Source organism: Cervus canadensis, chromosome 7, assembly GCF_019320065.1.
Source record: "Cervus canadensis isolate Bull #8, Minnesota chromosome 7, ASM1932006v1, whole genome shotgun sequence".
Taxonomy (NCBI): domain Eukaryota; kingdom Metazoa; phylum Chordata; class Mammalia; order Artiodactyla; family Cervidae; genus Cervus; species Cervus canadensis.
Genome location: NC_057392.1, coordinates 54,052,922 through 54,069,016, shown reverse-complemented (window position 1 = coordinate 54,069,016; position 16,095 = coordinate 54,052,922). Strand labels below are relative to the sequence as shown.

Below are 16,095 nucleotides of genomic sequence, written 5' to 3'. Positions count from 1 at the left end.
TTTTATCTTCATTCAGCAATTTGACCTTTGAAGATTAGCATAAACCAACGCTTAGTTGTCCAGATTGAGTTGAAATTAAGAGATATTTTTCGTGTCCTCTGAGAAAGATGGGCTCCATGAAGGTTTTCTAGAGAACTGGGAAGATGTGGAGGAGCATGAATCAGTTGACTGCCAATGTGATACCATCTTGCTATTCCCCTGATGGAACCTGTCAATGATAATCATCTCTGAACTCTGCGGGCATAAAACATTTTCCTGTGATCCTCTCCCTCCCTCCCTCCTTCCTTGGTCATGGGGCCAGGACGAGAAAGAGGATGACTTTCTTCAGCTCCTCTTTCTTCCAAGGTGATAAACCTCATCATTTTTTGTGTTGGTAGAGATGTTTCAGTGAAGACGATTAATTTGGAAAGATTCTGCCATTGACTTTTCTTCTCTGTGGTGATTTTTACAGGATAGACCACTGGAACAATGAGAAGGAGAGGATTTTGCTGATCACAGACAAGACTCTCTTAATTTGCAAATATGACTTCATCATGCTTTGCTGTGTGCAGTTGCAATGGATTCCCCTGAGTGCTGTCTATCGCATCTGCCTGGGCAAGTTTTCCTTCCCTGCGATGTCACTGGACAAGTGAGTGTGAGGTCTTAGACTTGGGAAAGTGGTGCAGTGGGGGTGGGGCATGTAGGGAAAGCAGTCACAAAGTTCAGTTCACTACTGTAACCTGGGAGAAGCCAGGGGAGAACAGGGAAGCTGTAGTTGAATTTATCAAACAATCCTGAGTTCCTACTCTATGTCAGATATTCATGGATACAATTTTTAACATTTCACAATTTACATAGTACTTTAATATGAGTACCTGACAAGTGAATGGTTGAATGTAAAGTGGAAAGAGCTGCGGGAACGTGGAAGAAATGTTACTAACCTAATTCATATGACAGAGATCAGAGAAGCTTTCCTGGAGAAGCACTTGAGGCAATATTTGACTTGGGGTAGGAGTCAGTCACAGAAGAACAAAAGCTTAAGAGTATGCTAAGCAGAAGGAAGAGAGAAGTCAAAGAAATGAAGGTGGGAAAAAGTGAAATGCCTCTAGGAAATTAAATTATTCTCTAAAGTGTGATGGACAGAACCCACGAGAGCTAATAGCACTTCTTGAAAGAAGTCTCTTTAGAGATTAAGTGGAGGGGACATCAGCTGTCTTGGAGATATTGACAGTCACCAGGAGACCTGATGAGGTTTATGGCAGAGGATTGCTGAACTGAGTAAATTCCTGAGATGGGCTCAGAAGGAACTGAATTTCTTCGACATTTTAAGTCTGAGTCAGAGGATAGCCATCTTCCTCTCAACTGTAAGCTCATTGAGGGCAGGTATCTTTGATTATTGTCGTTGTTATTCTTTTAGTACCTGGTATTGGGTGTAGTATGTAGTAAGAACTGAAAAATCTAAAATTCTGAAAAAAAGCATAGGTTGATCAAGTGATTGGTTTTCTTTTCAGAAAGCATACTATATCAAAGACCTGTTTTTTATTTCTTCTTTTCATGGATGCTAGAAACAATTGATTCAGTTCACTAACATTTTGAACTGGTGGATTTTTCAATATCATATGCACATTGTAAACATATATTTAACATCACAAAAATTAGTTACTGTCAGCATCTCTCTCCCATCCCAAACCTTAAGTTTTCCAGAATTATCTCCATAGGAGATAATCAACAGTTTCATGTTTTTTTTCCCTTTGAAAAATAGACTGTAAATATATAAGGATAAAATTGTCTTTTGTGAACATATGTATGTTTTTATATATTTATAATATTTATCAATGCAAATATTTATCACAAATTATTTTACAATGGGTACACATACCATAAAATGCTTTGCTTAAAGCTATTTTACCCAAAAATATACCTTGGAGACACTATTATATAATCACAGAAAGATTAACTTCAGTCTTTTTAATATTGCAGAATATTCAAATCCAATATATTTATCGAGCCCCATATTAATGGGCATTTAATCTTTTCTACTAAAAGCAAAGCAATGAGCTTCGCTAGTGGCTCAGTGGTAAAGAACCTGCCTGCCAATGCAGGAAACAAGGTTTCGATCCCTGGGTTGGGAAGATCTCCTGAAGAAGAAAATGGCAACCCACTCCAGTACTCTTGCCTGGAAAATCTCATGGACAAAGGAGCCTGGTGGGCTACAGTCTGTGTGATCTCAAACAGTCTGATAACAACAACAACAACAGGACTTTGCATAAGTATGCAAATATATTTGTAATGTAAATTTCCACAAGTGGAAATATGAGGACAAAAGTCCTGTGAATTTTAATGATAGATGCTGCTGAATTGCCTTCTAAACAGGTGACAGCTGGTTATGCTCCCATAAGTATTAACCCTTTCTCATGTACCCTCAACAAGATTGTGCTTTATGAAACTCTTTCTTAGCCAGTGAGATGAAGAAAAATATTTTTATTTTAATTTCCATCACTAGAATTTGAAGGAAGTGGAGGGTGTTTTTCTTATGTTAGAAAGTAGTTTTATCTATATTTCTGTGAACTGCCTATTTTTGGCCATACTACGTATTTTTTTTTCTATTGAAACATTGATCTTAAAATTGATTTATAAGAGATCTTAATATATGAAGGTCCTGTTTATGCCATATATTATTGCAAAATTTTTTCCCATTTATCATATTTCTTTTACCTTTCCAATGCCGTATTTACTGCCTTTGAGTTTTAGGTTGTTAAACGTATCATTCTTCCAAGTTTCTAAGTTTATTTCTTTTTGAGAAAGGTTTTCTCCACCACTGAAATTACAAAATATATTTCCAAGTTTTCTTCTAGTGGTTTTTATAAATTTTTAAAAAAATATTTATTTTTTTATTTATTTAACTGTGCTGGGTCTTCAGTTGAGGCATGCAGGATCTTCGATCTTCACTGTGGCATGTGAGATCTCTAGTTGTGGCATATAGGATCTACTTCCATTACCAGGGTTCAGACCTGGGCTCCCTGTATTGAGAACATGGAATCTTAGCTATTGGACCACCAAGGAATTTTACTTTTAAAAATACTTAAATTTATGTTTCATCTGGAATTTATCTTAAGTAAGGAAAAAGATAAGCCATCAACTTTATTTCTTTATCCAGATGGCAGATTAGATTTCTCAATATCATTTATTCAATTCTCCCCATTATCAATAAATATTGTATTTTGCCATGTGTATTTGTGTTTATTCTGAGTTACCCATTTCACTTTAGAGTGCAAAATGCTTTTTAATTATTAAAGCACTTTATTGCCATTTTAATATCTGCTAGAGTTACTCCCATCTTATTAGTCTTCTGTTTTAAAGAATTTGTTTATTCAGGCATATTTATTTCTCCATGAGCTTACTTAATTTTTAAAAATTCTGTTGCTAATAGTATTTTCAAATATTAAATCAACCATTTAGTCTTAAGATAAACACATTTAGTTATAGTGTATGATCCTTTCTATATGTTGTTGAATTCAGTTTGCTAATATTTTATTAAGGAGTTTTGTGTCTATGTTCATGAGGATATTAGTCTATTATTTTCACTCTTTTATAATGTCTTTGCTGAGTATTTCGGTTATGCTGGTCCCGTAAAAGAAGTTGGAAAGTGTTCCCTTCTCCTCTATTTTCTAAAAAACTTTATGTATAAGTGGTATTATCTCTTCCCTGCATGTTTGTTGAAATTTACAAGGGAAGTTTTCTGGGCCTGAGGGACAGTTTTAGATACTAAATGACTTTGTTTTATAAATACTGAGTTACTCATATTTTTCCTTCTATGGTAATTTTGGTAAATTTTATTTTTCCAGGAATTTGTTGTTTAAGGTGTTTCATTTAAAGGCAAAAAGTTGTTACTATTCCATTCTTATCCCTTTAATGTCTTCTTTCCTGATATCAGTGATCTGCAGTCTCTGTTTTCTTTCTGTGAAAGAATCTATTGATTTTGTTGCTTTTAATAAAAATATGCTTTTCACTTTGCCAATTATGATTGCTTGATTTCTAATCGATTTTTACTATTTTATTTTTTCCTCTACTTACTTTCAGTTTACTTTATTTTTTAACTTTTTGATTTGAAACTCTGAAACATTGATTTTAGGCTTTTCTTCTTTTATAATGTGAGCATTTGAATCTATAAATTTCCTTCTAATAGCTGCTTTTACTACATCTCACAGATTTTGGGTATGTTGTGCTTATACTATCATTCAGTTAGAAATATTTTCTAATTTTTCTTGTGATTTCTTCTTTGACCCACAGATACTTTAGAAGTCATATTGACAAATTTCCAAATATCTTGAGTTTTTCTTGATATTTTAATATTACTGAATTTTAATTTAGAGAACGTAGCGTCTTTGACTTTAATCCTTTTAAATGCATTGTAGTGTGTTATTGCCAAATTCAGACTTAAATTGAAGAAAGTAGGGAAAATGACTAGACCATTCAGGTATGATCTAAATAAAATTCCTTATGATTATACAGTGGATGCGATAAATAGATTTAACGGACTAGATCTGATAGACAGAGTGCATGATGAGCTATAGACAAAGGTTCGTGACATTGTACAGGAGACAATTGTACAGGGATCAAGACCATCCCCAAGAAAAAGAAATGCAAAAAAGCTAAATGGCTGTCTGAGGAGGCGTTACAAATAGCTGTGAAAAGAAGAGAAGCGAAAAGCAGAGGAGAAAAGGAAAGATATATCCACTTGAATGCAGAGTCCAAAGAATAGCAAGGAGAGATAAGAAAGCCTTCCTCAGTGATCAGTGCAAAGAAATAGAGGAAAACAATAGAATGGGAAAGACTAAAGATCTCTTCAAGAAAATTAGAGATACCAAGGGAACATTTCATGCAAAGATGGGCTCAATAAAGGACAGAAATGGTATGAACCTAGCAGAAGTAGAAGATATTAAGAAGAGAAAGCAATAATACACAGAAGAACTGTACAATAAAAATCTTCATGACCCAGATAATCATGATGGTGTGACCACTCATGTAGAGCCAGACATCCTGGAATGTGAAGTCAGGTGGACCTTAGGAAGCATCACTAAGTTAGTGGAGGTGATGGAATTCAAGTTGAGCTATTTAAATCCTAAAAGATGATGCTGTGAAAGTGCTACACTCAATATGCCAGCAAATTCAGAGAACTCAGCAGTGGCCTAGGACGGGAAAAGGTCAGTTCTCATTCAAATCCCAAAGAAAGGCAATACCAAATTACTGCACAGTTGCACTGATCTCACACACTCACAAAGTAGTGCTCAAAATTCTCTAAGCCAGGCTTCAACTATATGTGAACCATGAACTTCCAGCTGTTCAAGCTGGTTTTAGAAAAGGCAGAGGAACCAGAGATCAAATTGCCAACATCTGCTAGAAAAAGCAAGAGAGTTCCAGAAAAACATCTATCTCTGCTTCATTGACTATGCCAATGCCTTTGACTATGTGGATCACCATAAACTGGAAAATTCTTCAAGAGATGGGAAAACCAGACCACCTGACCTGCCTCCTGAGAAATCTGTATGCAGGTCAGGAAGCAACAGTTAGAACTGGACATGGAACAACAGACTGGTTCCAAATAGGGAAAGGAGTACGCCAAGGCTGTGTATTGTCACCCTGGTTATTTAACTTATATGCAGAGTACATAATGAGAGACACTGGGCTGGATGAAACACAAGCTGGAATCAAGATTGCCGGGAGAAATATCAATAACCTCAGATATGCAGATGACACCACCCTTATGGCAGAAAGCAAAGAGGAACTAAAGAACCTCTTGACGAAAGTGAAAGAGGAGAGTGAAAAAGTTGGCTTAAAGCTCAATGTTCAGAAAACTAAGATCATGGCATCTGGTCCCATCACTTCATGGAAAATAGATGGGGAAGCAGTAGAAACACTGGCAGACTTCATTTTTTTGGTCTCCAAAATCACTGCAGATGGTGACTACAGCCATGAAATTAAAAGACGCTTACTCCTTGGAAGAAAAGCTATGACCCAACTAGACAGCATATTAAAAAGCAGAGATATTACTTTGCCATCAAAGTTCCATCTAGTCAAGGCTATGGTTTTTCCAGTAGTCATGTATAGATTTGAGAGTTGGACTATAAAGAAAGCTGAGCACCGAAGAATTGATGCTTTTGAACTGTGGTGTTGGAGAAGACTCTTGAGAGTCCCTTGGACTGCAAGGAGATCCAACCAGTCCATCCTAAAGGAAATCAAGCCTGAATATTCATTGGAAGGACTGATGTTGAAGCTGAAACTCCAATTCTTTGGCCACCTCATGCGAAGAGTTGACTCATTGGAAAAGACCCTGATGCTGGGAAAGATTGAAGGCAGGAGGAGAAGGGGATGACAGAGGATGAAATGGTTGGATGGCTTCACCACTCAGTGAACATGAGTTTGAGTAAACTCCGGGAGTTGGTGATGGACAGGGAGGCCTGACATGCTGCAATTCATGGGGTTGCACTGGGTTGGACACAACTGAGTACTGAACTGAACTGAAAGAAGAGTGTTAAAATCTGCTCTTGTTGTGGGATTGTCTCTTGTTTCTTTAATTTAATTTTTTTTTGCTTCATGTATTTTAAGAGTCCGTGTTAGATTAATACACATTAATGATTAGTATGTCTTTTTGATGAATTGAGCCTGTTTTAATTATGAAATGTTATTTTTTATCTCGGGCAATATTCTCTCTAGTACTCTATATCTCTTATTATTATAGGCACTATCATTTTATACTTATTTTTTCTTAGTATATATTTTTGCATTTATTTTCTTTCTCTCCATATTTAGAATGCTTTTCTTTTTGAGATCATAAAATTGAGTCATACTTTTAATCTGTTCTGATGGTCTCTGCTTTTTAACTGGAGTGTTTAGTCCCTTCACATTTTATATAATTTTGATATGATTGAAGCTAAGGCTACCTTAACTTGTTTTCAGTTTCCCTCTTCTATTTTTATTTCTTTATCCCCTCCTCACTGCCTTTTATGTTGCAGTTCTCATGCATGTTACTTTCATTGCATTTCAAACCCCAAAGGATAATACTATAAATTTTGCTTTAAGAAATCATATGTATTTCAAAGAAATTAGAAAACAAAATTATCTTTTATATTTATGCATGTTTTCAGTTCTTATGCTCTTTATTTGTTCCAGAAGATTCAAGTTTCTCTTTGATATCATTTTACTTATACATGAAAAATTACTTTTTAGCATTTCTTTGTAATGTAATTTACTATGAAAAAGTTTCTTATTTTTTAAGGGGTGGGGAGAATCATTTTTAGTCTTTATTCTTAAGGAGTATTTTCTTTAGTTAGAGGATTCTGACTTGACATTTTTTTCTTTCAGCTTTCTTAAGATGTTCCACTGTCTTCTGGCCTCCATAATTTCTGAAGAGAAATCCACTATCATTTGAACTGCTATTGCCCTGTATATTCTCTAAATGCTTTCAAATGTTCCCTTGATCTTTAAATTGCAGAAGTTTTACTATCATGTGCCTACTCCCTTGAGTTATGCTATAAATTCCCAGTTTCATTACATTGTTTAGAAAATGTCTTCTCTATTATTTCTACTCTTTGGGATTTACTAAATATTTTTACATTTCAATACTTAATTTATATCAACATTTCATAAACACTTGAGTGTGCAGCCTTTCCTTTTTTGTGTGTAGAATTTGATAAATTGCTCTTATATATCCATTATCATTATACTATTTGTGTTTTGTCTGTCTTTGCCTATTATTTATTAGTCAAATTTTTTGGCCACTTGATCTGTCATAGACTGAGGAGGAATTAAATTTTCCTTGATTACAAGTCTTCTTCTTTTTTGTGTTTTTACTTTGTGTCTTTATTTTATGAATGTTTGTGTTGTCTTGTTTGATGTAGGAGCATTTATAGATGTTGAATCCTTATTTTAGATTACAATCTTTTCAGAGGACCTCCTTTAATTTTTTCCTTGTGTTTGATCTTGTCTGCTGAGTATAGTGAAGCTTATGACCATTTGTTTGAATTTTCTTCATATATTTCTGCCTGATTTTTACTTTAAATTTTTGGGGTTTATTTTTCGATGTGTTCTTGTATGCAACATATAATTGAATTTTACTTCATGATCCAACCTGAGGGTCTTTTCTTTTAATTGGTAAGATTAGCCCATTTATACGTATTAATATGACTGTTACAGTCTTAGTTCTGCCATCTTGATTTTTGTATTATTGTATTTTTCTAAATATATTACCATATTTTCTGTATTTCCTTTGCTTTCCATTGAGTGTATTTTTCTCTAAGCAAGAAAGTTTATAGCTTTTTTCTACTAGTGACTATAAGTGACTTTTTTCTACTAGTGACTATAAGTTATAGCATTCTTAATTCTATCTTTTTTGAATATTATCTGTTTGTTTCTCAGTAATAAACTCATTTATATTAGCAATCTACTTTTCATTTTTTATATTTCCTTATCATTTTTTTACAAATGCTTTTTAAATTATTAAAATATGCTAATACATTTACAAGAGACCTGGAAAATACAGAACAAGGCACATGTAGTTCTACTATATATTACAATTACTTTTTTAAGTAGAAAAATTAAGATTTTTAGTTGAAGTTTCAATATCAAACTCTCAAAAATTAATAGAATAAATATACAGAAAAGTCAAAGGATATAGTACCTGAAAAACACTATGAACCAATTCAATATAATTAAGATTTATATAATTTTCACACGTCAGTAGGATAAAAATTCTATTCAAGTTCCCAAAGACTATAAACTAGGAGACACTGAAATGTATCCAGTTCATAAGATCAGGTGCAAGAATTTGATGGTCATTTTAAAATATCTTTTGATATTGATCTCTAACATAATTCCACAGTGACAAGAGAACAGACTGTGTATGATTTCAATATCTATCATTCATTTTTAAAGTTGCTTAAGATTACCACTATTAGTTATGTTTATGTAAAAAGTGTGCTTCCACTTGATATGCCATCTTCATCAGCGTATACTAAGTCTCCATTGTGAAACATAAGAAATCTACATATTCATACTCTCCTCACATCCTCTCATCCTTTACCTCTCTTCTTTCATTAGTCTTCTCGGAAAAATTTCATTTTTTATGGCATGTTTTATTTTATTTCCCATGAGGCATCCAATTATTACCATAGAAAGTTGGTGTAATTCCAGCCTTCCTAATTAACTTGTGCAGTTTTATTCAGATTTTCATTCTGGGGTTAGAGTAAGAAAGCTTGTGCTGGCAGCTGGCATGTTGTTAAAAGTTAAAGGTCTTTCTCTGGGACCCTGGGGTAGAAACAGTGTGATGAAGGGATGGTTTTTAAAGTTCTGCTCAGTTTTTTAACAAATATCCATGGTAGAGTTCTGGACTAGGGGTAGAGTCCTGGATTTCAGATCTAATTTTACAATGGTTAACTTTGTTTCTCATCTATCACAAAGTCATTCATATGTCACTTTGCTTCATTAATAGCTTTATTGCAAAGTTCTGATGAGATGGTTTGGAAGTATTTTACAATATGTCTCAGAGATATCAGGTGTTAACAAGTTCTGATTTTTTCCCCAGATACAAGTTTTTGTTAGAATGGAACTAAGTAGATTAATTTGATTGTTACCTTTATTTCCAAGTCAGTCGGCCCTTCTTGATTGGACATTGTCACTAATTTAAGTCAGAGGTCAGCCAGTAGCTGGCAGGAAAAGGAAGAAGAGGCAAGAGAAAATCAGCTGCTAAATAATCTGAAACTGGCTCCAGAGGAAAGCCTGAACAGGTTGAGCAAATTGTTTTGTTATAAGAAAATGCAAATGACTTAGCGGGCTTCCCTGGTGACTCAGATAGTAAAGAATCTGCCTGCAATGCAGGAGACCCAGGTTTGATCCCTGGGTTGGGAAGATCCCCTGGAGAAGGATGTAGATGGTAAAACTGACACTGTTTATTTACCAAGAGCTCTTACCTCCCCTGTGCCATTTGACCTTCAACACCAAGAATAAATAGTACAGACTGACTACATTTTAGAGATGAGAGATGTGAGACCAGGAGGGGTAAGCAGGGATTCAGGCACCAGCAGCTATTTAATATTAGATTTGGGTTTCAAAATCACTTCTTCCAACTTCCCGTCCAGTGTTCCTTTCTTTTAATAAATAATGCTTGATCTCTTTTTTTTCTCTCCCCTCCCCCAACTCCTCCCTTCCCCTTCCCATCCCCTGCCTTCTCTTTCCACCCCTGTTTCGCTCCCTTTCATCTTGCCTCTGTATTTTTTATCCTCCCTCCTTCCCTTTCCTCCTGTCTATTCCTCTGGGTGAAGACTGCCTCTCTTGTTAACATAGCTTCTTCTCTTAAGAAGCCACGGAGAGGTCTTTTGGAACTTAGCAGAACATGTGCCAGCATATCCCTTATACCAGTGCTTACAAAACAGAGTTGTTTTGTTTTAGTCACTGTTTTGCCTTTGGCTTAATGTGAAGTGAGAGGGTGTTGGGAAGAGACAACTAGAGGCTAAAGATCATTTATGTGTGAGATGAAGGAAGATATTCTTTAGCTTAGAGCATTCATCAGACAGAAAACCAGGAAATGATAAAATGGCTTATCTTACAGGGTAACTGCCTTAACCAGTTGCTAGTACATAGCTTCTGTTATTTTCTCTTATCTGAGATGAGAACACTAAATCTTATTTCTATCATAATTGGATTCATTCCCAGATTTTAATTAAAATTTAATTTGTATAATCTTGTATCTGTAACCTGTTAGAAAAGTGAAGGAGGGAGAGGAAGACTCCATTTCTATGAAATTAACCATAAGGTTAAACCATGACCAATCTTAGCCACACCAATTATCTTACTGTCTGAATTTAGACAACACACTTTAATTCCTGGTCTCTCAATTTCCGATCTATAAGATGTCAATTATAAAATTCCACATCAGTCCTAACTCATAGGTCACGATAGATTTAAATGGTGGATGTGAAAGTGTTTTGTAAATTGTAAAGTATTAAAATAATCATTACTAAAAGAGTTCTAAAAATCCACATTTACTTGATAATGCTTCCATTTAAAAAAATATGCCCACAAGAGATAATGATGAGGAAACTGAGTGGTCAAGTGACTTTTATGTTAACATGTAGGTACATGGTGTGTGTGTGTGTGTGTGTGTGTGTGTGTGCATGCGCTGAGTTGCTTCAGTCATGTTCGACTTGGTGGGACCCTATGGACTGTAGCCCTCCAGAATCCTCTGCCCATGGGATTCTCCATGAAGGAATACTGGAGTGAGTTGCCATGCCCTCCTAGAGGGGATCTTCCTGACCCAGGGATTGAACCCACATCTCTTATATTTCCTGCATGGGCAGGCAGGTTCTTTACCACTAGCACTGCCTGGGAAGCCCATGGTGAGGTCTGAAACATGAGATCCTCTAATCTCAAATCCTTTATCACGCAGGTAATTCCTACTGGCTATCAAATGCACTGTAATTTTTGTGAAGAAATGGCCTCCATGTCATGACCTTTGCTCCTATCTGAAGTCTGTAATGAGGAGTTAAGAGATTAGATAGCCTAGGGCTTAGAGAGTGGGTTCTGGAGTCAGGCTGCCTGGGAGCCAAACCTAGATCTGCTCTGGGTGGCCTAGAGCAAGTCACACTACAATCTGTGCCTCAGTCTCTTCACTTGGAAACTGGTGAGGGTAATAGCATCTATCTCAGTCTATGTTAAAGATTAAATGAGATAATACATATAAAATTTTAGAAAAATATGTGGTGTGTAATAAGCACTTGAAGGATGTGAGCTTCTGTAATAAGTTTGGGAGAACGACACTGGTTTAGGATTCAGGGATCTGGGTCCTGATCTACTTTCTTGATCAAAAAAGTCTCCTCCCCTTGCTAAATTTCAGTTTCCTCACTTACTCAGTTTCAGATTTTTTTTTTTTTTTTAATGAGGTGTAGCTGATTGTCAATGTTGTGTTAGTTTCAGGTATATATCAAAGTGATTCATATATATATATATATATATTCTTTTTCAGATGATTTTCCCTTATAGGTTTTTACAAAATACTGACTATAGTGACCTGTGCTATATAGTAGATCCTTATTGCTTATCTATTTTACATATAGTAGTGTGTATATGAGGGCTTCCCTCATAGCTCAGTCAGTAGAGAATCTGCCTGCAATGCAGGAGACCTGAGTTTGATCCCTGGGTCGGGAAGATCCCCTGGAGAAGGAAATGGCAATCCATTCCAGGATTCTTGCCTGGAGAATCCCATGGACAGAGGAGCCTTGGAGGCCCCAGTGCATGTGGTCACAAGATTTGGCTCTTTTCGGTCTTGAAATTCTGTGCTTTTGTGGTATTCTATCGATGAAGCAATTTTCCCAAAGTCATTCATCTTAGAGGGCTGAATGATTTTGTCTAATCAATTATTCCTATGAAAAATGTCTCCAAAAGATTTTCTGCTAGAAAACATTGTTGCTGTCACATTGACGTGCCAACAAAACCTGAGGGGGACGGTCAGGCCAAGAAATGCCTCCTTGCAAGAGCAGGCACTGCACATTTCTCTCTCCTTGCTGCTTAAACTTTGCATTGTGCTGGGAATTGCCGGATGTGGTCACCCCTCATACTGTCTGTAGAGATGCTGTGTAAACAAGGGCTGGGAGCTCCCGCAGTTGACTTAGTATAGCAGGAGAAGGCACGAGAGAGGAGGGCATTCCAGACGTTACCCCATCACCTCAGTCTTACTTCTTTGGATCCAAAGACCAGTGAGCCGTTCCATGCCCCCAGGGTCCTAATTTGGCATCTCTTTCTCAGACAAGGGCTTCAAAGGGCCTCTCCTCTGCTCTGGGGGAAGCCGGCTCGTGGCCCAGGCTGATTCTGCTGGCTTCGCGTCTGTCAGTGCATCCTAATCACTGTTATAAGTGTGGTTCTGCAGAACACCTTGTGAAATAGTTTCCTATTGCTCCAGCAACATCTCCTGTCTAGACAATCTAATTATGAGCACAGAGCAAACAGCTGAAGTGTTTGCTGCCCCCAAGGGTTGCCTAACTCTAGGAGTGGGGGTGGAAGGACAGGGGAAGGGAGGGAGTGGATGGCACTGGTAGCTTTTTGTTGACTTGACCAGAAAACTGAGTGCTCCAAAAGAATCTGGTTAACTTTTAATTAAAAAGAAATGATCTGGTGGAAGCTGGCACTTTGTTGTTTATCCAAACTCAGTGGAGGATTAAACATAGCGATTCATTTCCCTCCAATCACATCTTTTTCTTGGCTTCAAAGGTGGTTTGTGGTCTCTTTGCTTAAAAAAAAAAGAAAGAAAAAGTCACTGATTTAATCATCTGCCCTCCCAGTAGCAGTTTGAAAATAAAAAGTGGCTCCCTAAAAGTATGTTCTTTCCAAGTAGTAATTCGATTACATTCAGCGAGTCCTTCCTGAGCTCCGGCCACGTGGCAGGCGTGATGATGACAAGGTGACAAGACCTGGATTCTGTCCCCAGGATGTTTATGATCTCATGGGAAGGCAGACACACATACACGCTAATGTTTTAACCAGGCTTTGATTAGTGCTCCAGTGAAAAGCCAATAGTGCCGTGGGCACAGGAGAGGGGGAGAGAATTTCTCCTGGGAGATATGGGAAGGTCTTAGAGGGAAGGTGGAATCTGAGCAGGTCTTTATAGGATGAGCAGAATGCGGGCAGAGAGATAGTGAGGAGTCGTCCAGGCATCAGCAGACAAATGCCCAACTAGCGTGATCTTGCCAAGTCTCCTGTGGGGCAGGGTCCCAGCTGTTAAGAAGGTATGGTGGAAGTTTTCAAATGGTTTTGGATAATGACATGAGGTGTTTATTTTTATTTAAAAAAATTTTGTTGGAGTGTAGTTGATTTACAATGTTGCATTAGTTTCATGTATACAGCAAAATGAAATAGTCATACATATGGATATATTCATTTCTTGAATTCTTTTCCCTTATCGGTTATTACAGAGTATTACCTGCTTTACCATATAGCAGGTTGTTATTAGTTATCTATTTTAACTGCATATGTGGTGGTCTTCCCAGGTAAAGAACCTTCCTGTCAATGCAAGGAGATGAAAAAGACAAAGATTCGATCCCTAGGTCGGGAAGATCCCCTGGAGAGGGAAATGGCAACCTACTCCAGTATTCTTGCCTAAAGAATTCCATGGACAGAGAAGTCTGGTGGGCTACAGTCCATAGGGTTGCAGAGTCGGACATGATTGAAGCAATTTAGCACCACATATATACATACATATATATGTATGTATATATATATGTCAATCCCAGTCTCCCAATTTATTCCTCCCCCTCTTACCCCTGGTAATCATAAATTTGTTTTCTACATCTGTGACTCTAATTCTGTTTTGTAAATAAGTTCATTTGTACCCCCCTCTTTTTTAAGGATTCTACATTAGTGATATTATCTGATATTTTTAATATGAGGTGTTTAGGTTTTACTCTTCTTAAGATCTGAGATGATGAAGCTTTTAGGAGAAGAGATAAAATGATTGGCATTTTTCTTTGGGAAGTTAAGTGGGGAGCAATGATATAAGAGATGGTTTGGAAGAGACAGAAACTGGGAACAGGGGCCGGCTAAGGGAGAGACACTTAGATTCTCTGAGGGTACAGTTGGGAAATTATAAGAACCTGAACTGGGCCAGTGGAAGTGAAAAGGAGGGCATGGATGTAAAGACTTGGCTGCAGTAGAATCTCTGGCATGTAATGGATGAATTGGGTGTTCTTGGTATGGGAGGGGGAGAGAGGAGAAGGGCTGTGAGCCGAACAATTGGAAGAGACTCTTCATGTTTATTATCTAGGGTGGCTGCTTGGCTACTCAAGCAGGGCAAATTCGATGGTTAGGACAAACTGGTTGCACCACTGACATTTACTGAGCACTTGGCATTACCTGTTGCTAGGCTGGGCACTGTGATGCCCTTGTGCTAAAGAGAGAGTTTCTGCCTTCATGGAGTTCACAGTCAAGGGGGCAATCAAATCGTCATACTGATACATAGAAAATTACAACAGTGAAAGTGCTTTGAAGAAGAGATATATGGGTTGTGTGAATTACAGACTACTCTGTAGCAACTCAGCTCAAAACCTGGTAGCATTACATAAAAATCACTTATTATTTCTCTGCTTCTGGGTCAGGAGTATGGGTGTTCCTTAGCTGGGTCCTGTGGTTCAGATCACTGGGGCCATGGCACCTCCAGCTCACTCGAGTGGTTGTCCATAGACTCAAGTCCTCACTGGCGGATGGCCAGAGAGATGGGTTCTGGCCACGTGAGCCTTTCTATAAGACTACTGACAACATGCATGGCTGCTGGTCTTCCTTACAGGGAACAAGGGAAAGAGTGAGAAGGAGCATGAAAGACTGAACAAGATAGACGCTACTGTCTTTAGGTAACCTCATCTTGGAAGGGACAGTTCATCACCATGATGTATTCATTGGAAGCAAGTCACTAAGTCCACATCACACTCAGGTGGTGGCTGTCACCTGAGGGAAAGCAGGTCAAGAGGTGGACACTGGAAGCTGTTGAACAAGCAGCCTTCCACATGAAGGTGATCAGGACCTTTATTAGAGGATTTAGATCTAAATTGGAGGGTGAAGATGAAGGAAGGCTTCTCTGAGGAAGGGCTTTTGAAACTGGGACTGCAGGAGACAAGGTAAGGAGGTTATGGAGAGTGGTCCAAGGAGAGAATAGTTCGTGTAAAGGAGAGAGACAGAGAGGGCCTGGTACCTCTGTGGAACTACAAACAAGGCAAGAGGGCCCAAGGGACACCAATGTGGAGATGAGTTTCAAATTGAGATTCTGATGAGCTTATGGCATTTGGAAGAGTTAGAGTAATTCAACTGGTATGTGTCATTGCATTGGCAGGCATTCCCTAGAGAGGTTCAGAGTTAAAACCAGTTTGAAAGCTCTTGCTCTAAACTGTGGAACTGTTTCTGGTACTGCTGGGAAATGGTTCTGATTCAAGTGTATAAAATGAATCAAATTGCCCACTTATCTCTTAGGATAATTACTTATTGTGTAATGTGATAATGTTCATAAATCACCCGAGGCTTTTTGGGGAACGGTATTATATAAACACAAGGATTTATTAGTGATGATGGAAACAGATTTGGGGG

General features: G+C 37.5%; 1 protein-coding gene across 2 annotated transcripts in view; it reads left to right on the top strand.

The window, feature by feature from the left end:
* TPRG1 (tumor protein p63 regulated 1) overlaps positions 1-16,095 on the top strand; it is a 170,018-nt gene that overhangs the window by 84,789 nt on the left and 69,134 nt on the right. For both annotated transcript variants that reach the window (XM_043473438.1, XM_043473439.1), the window contains one exon: positions 452-628. In XM_043473438.1, the coding sequence (XP_043329373.1) occupies positions 452-628 (177 nt within the window). The remainder of the gene's footprint in view (positions 1-451; positions 629-16,095) is intronic.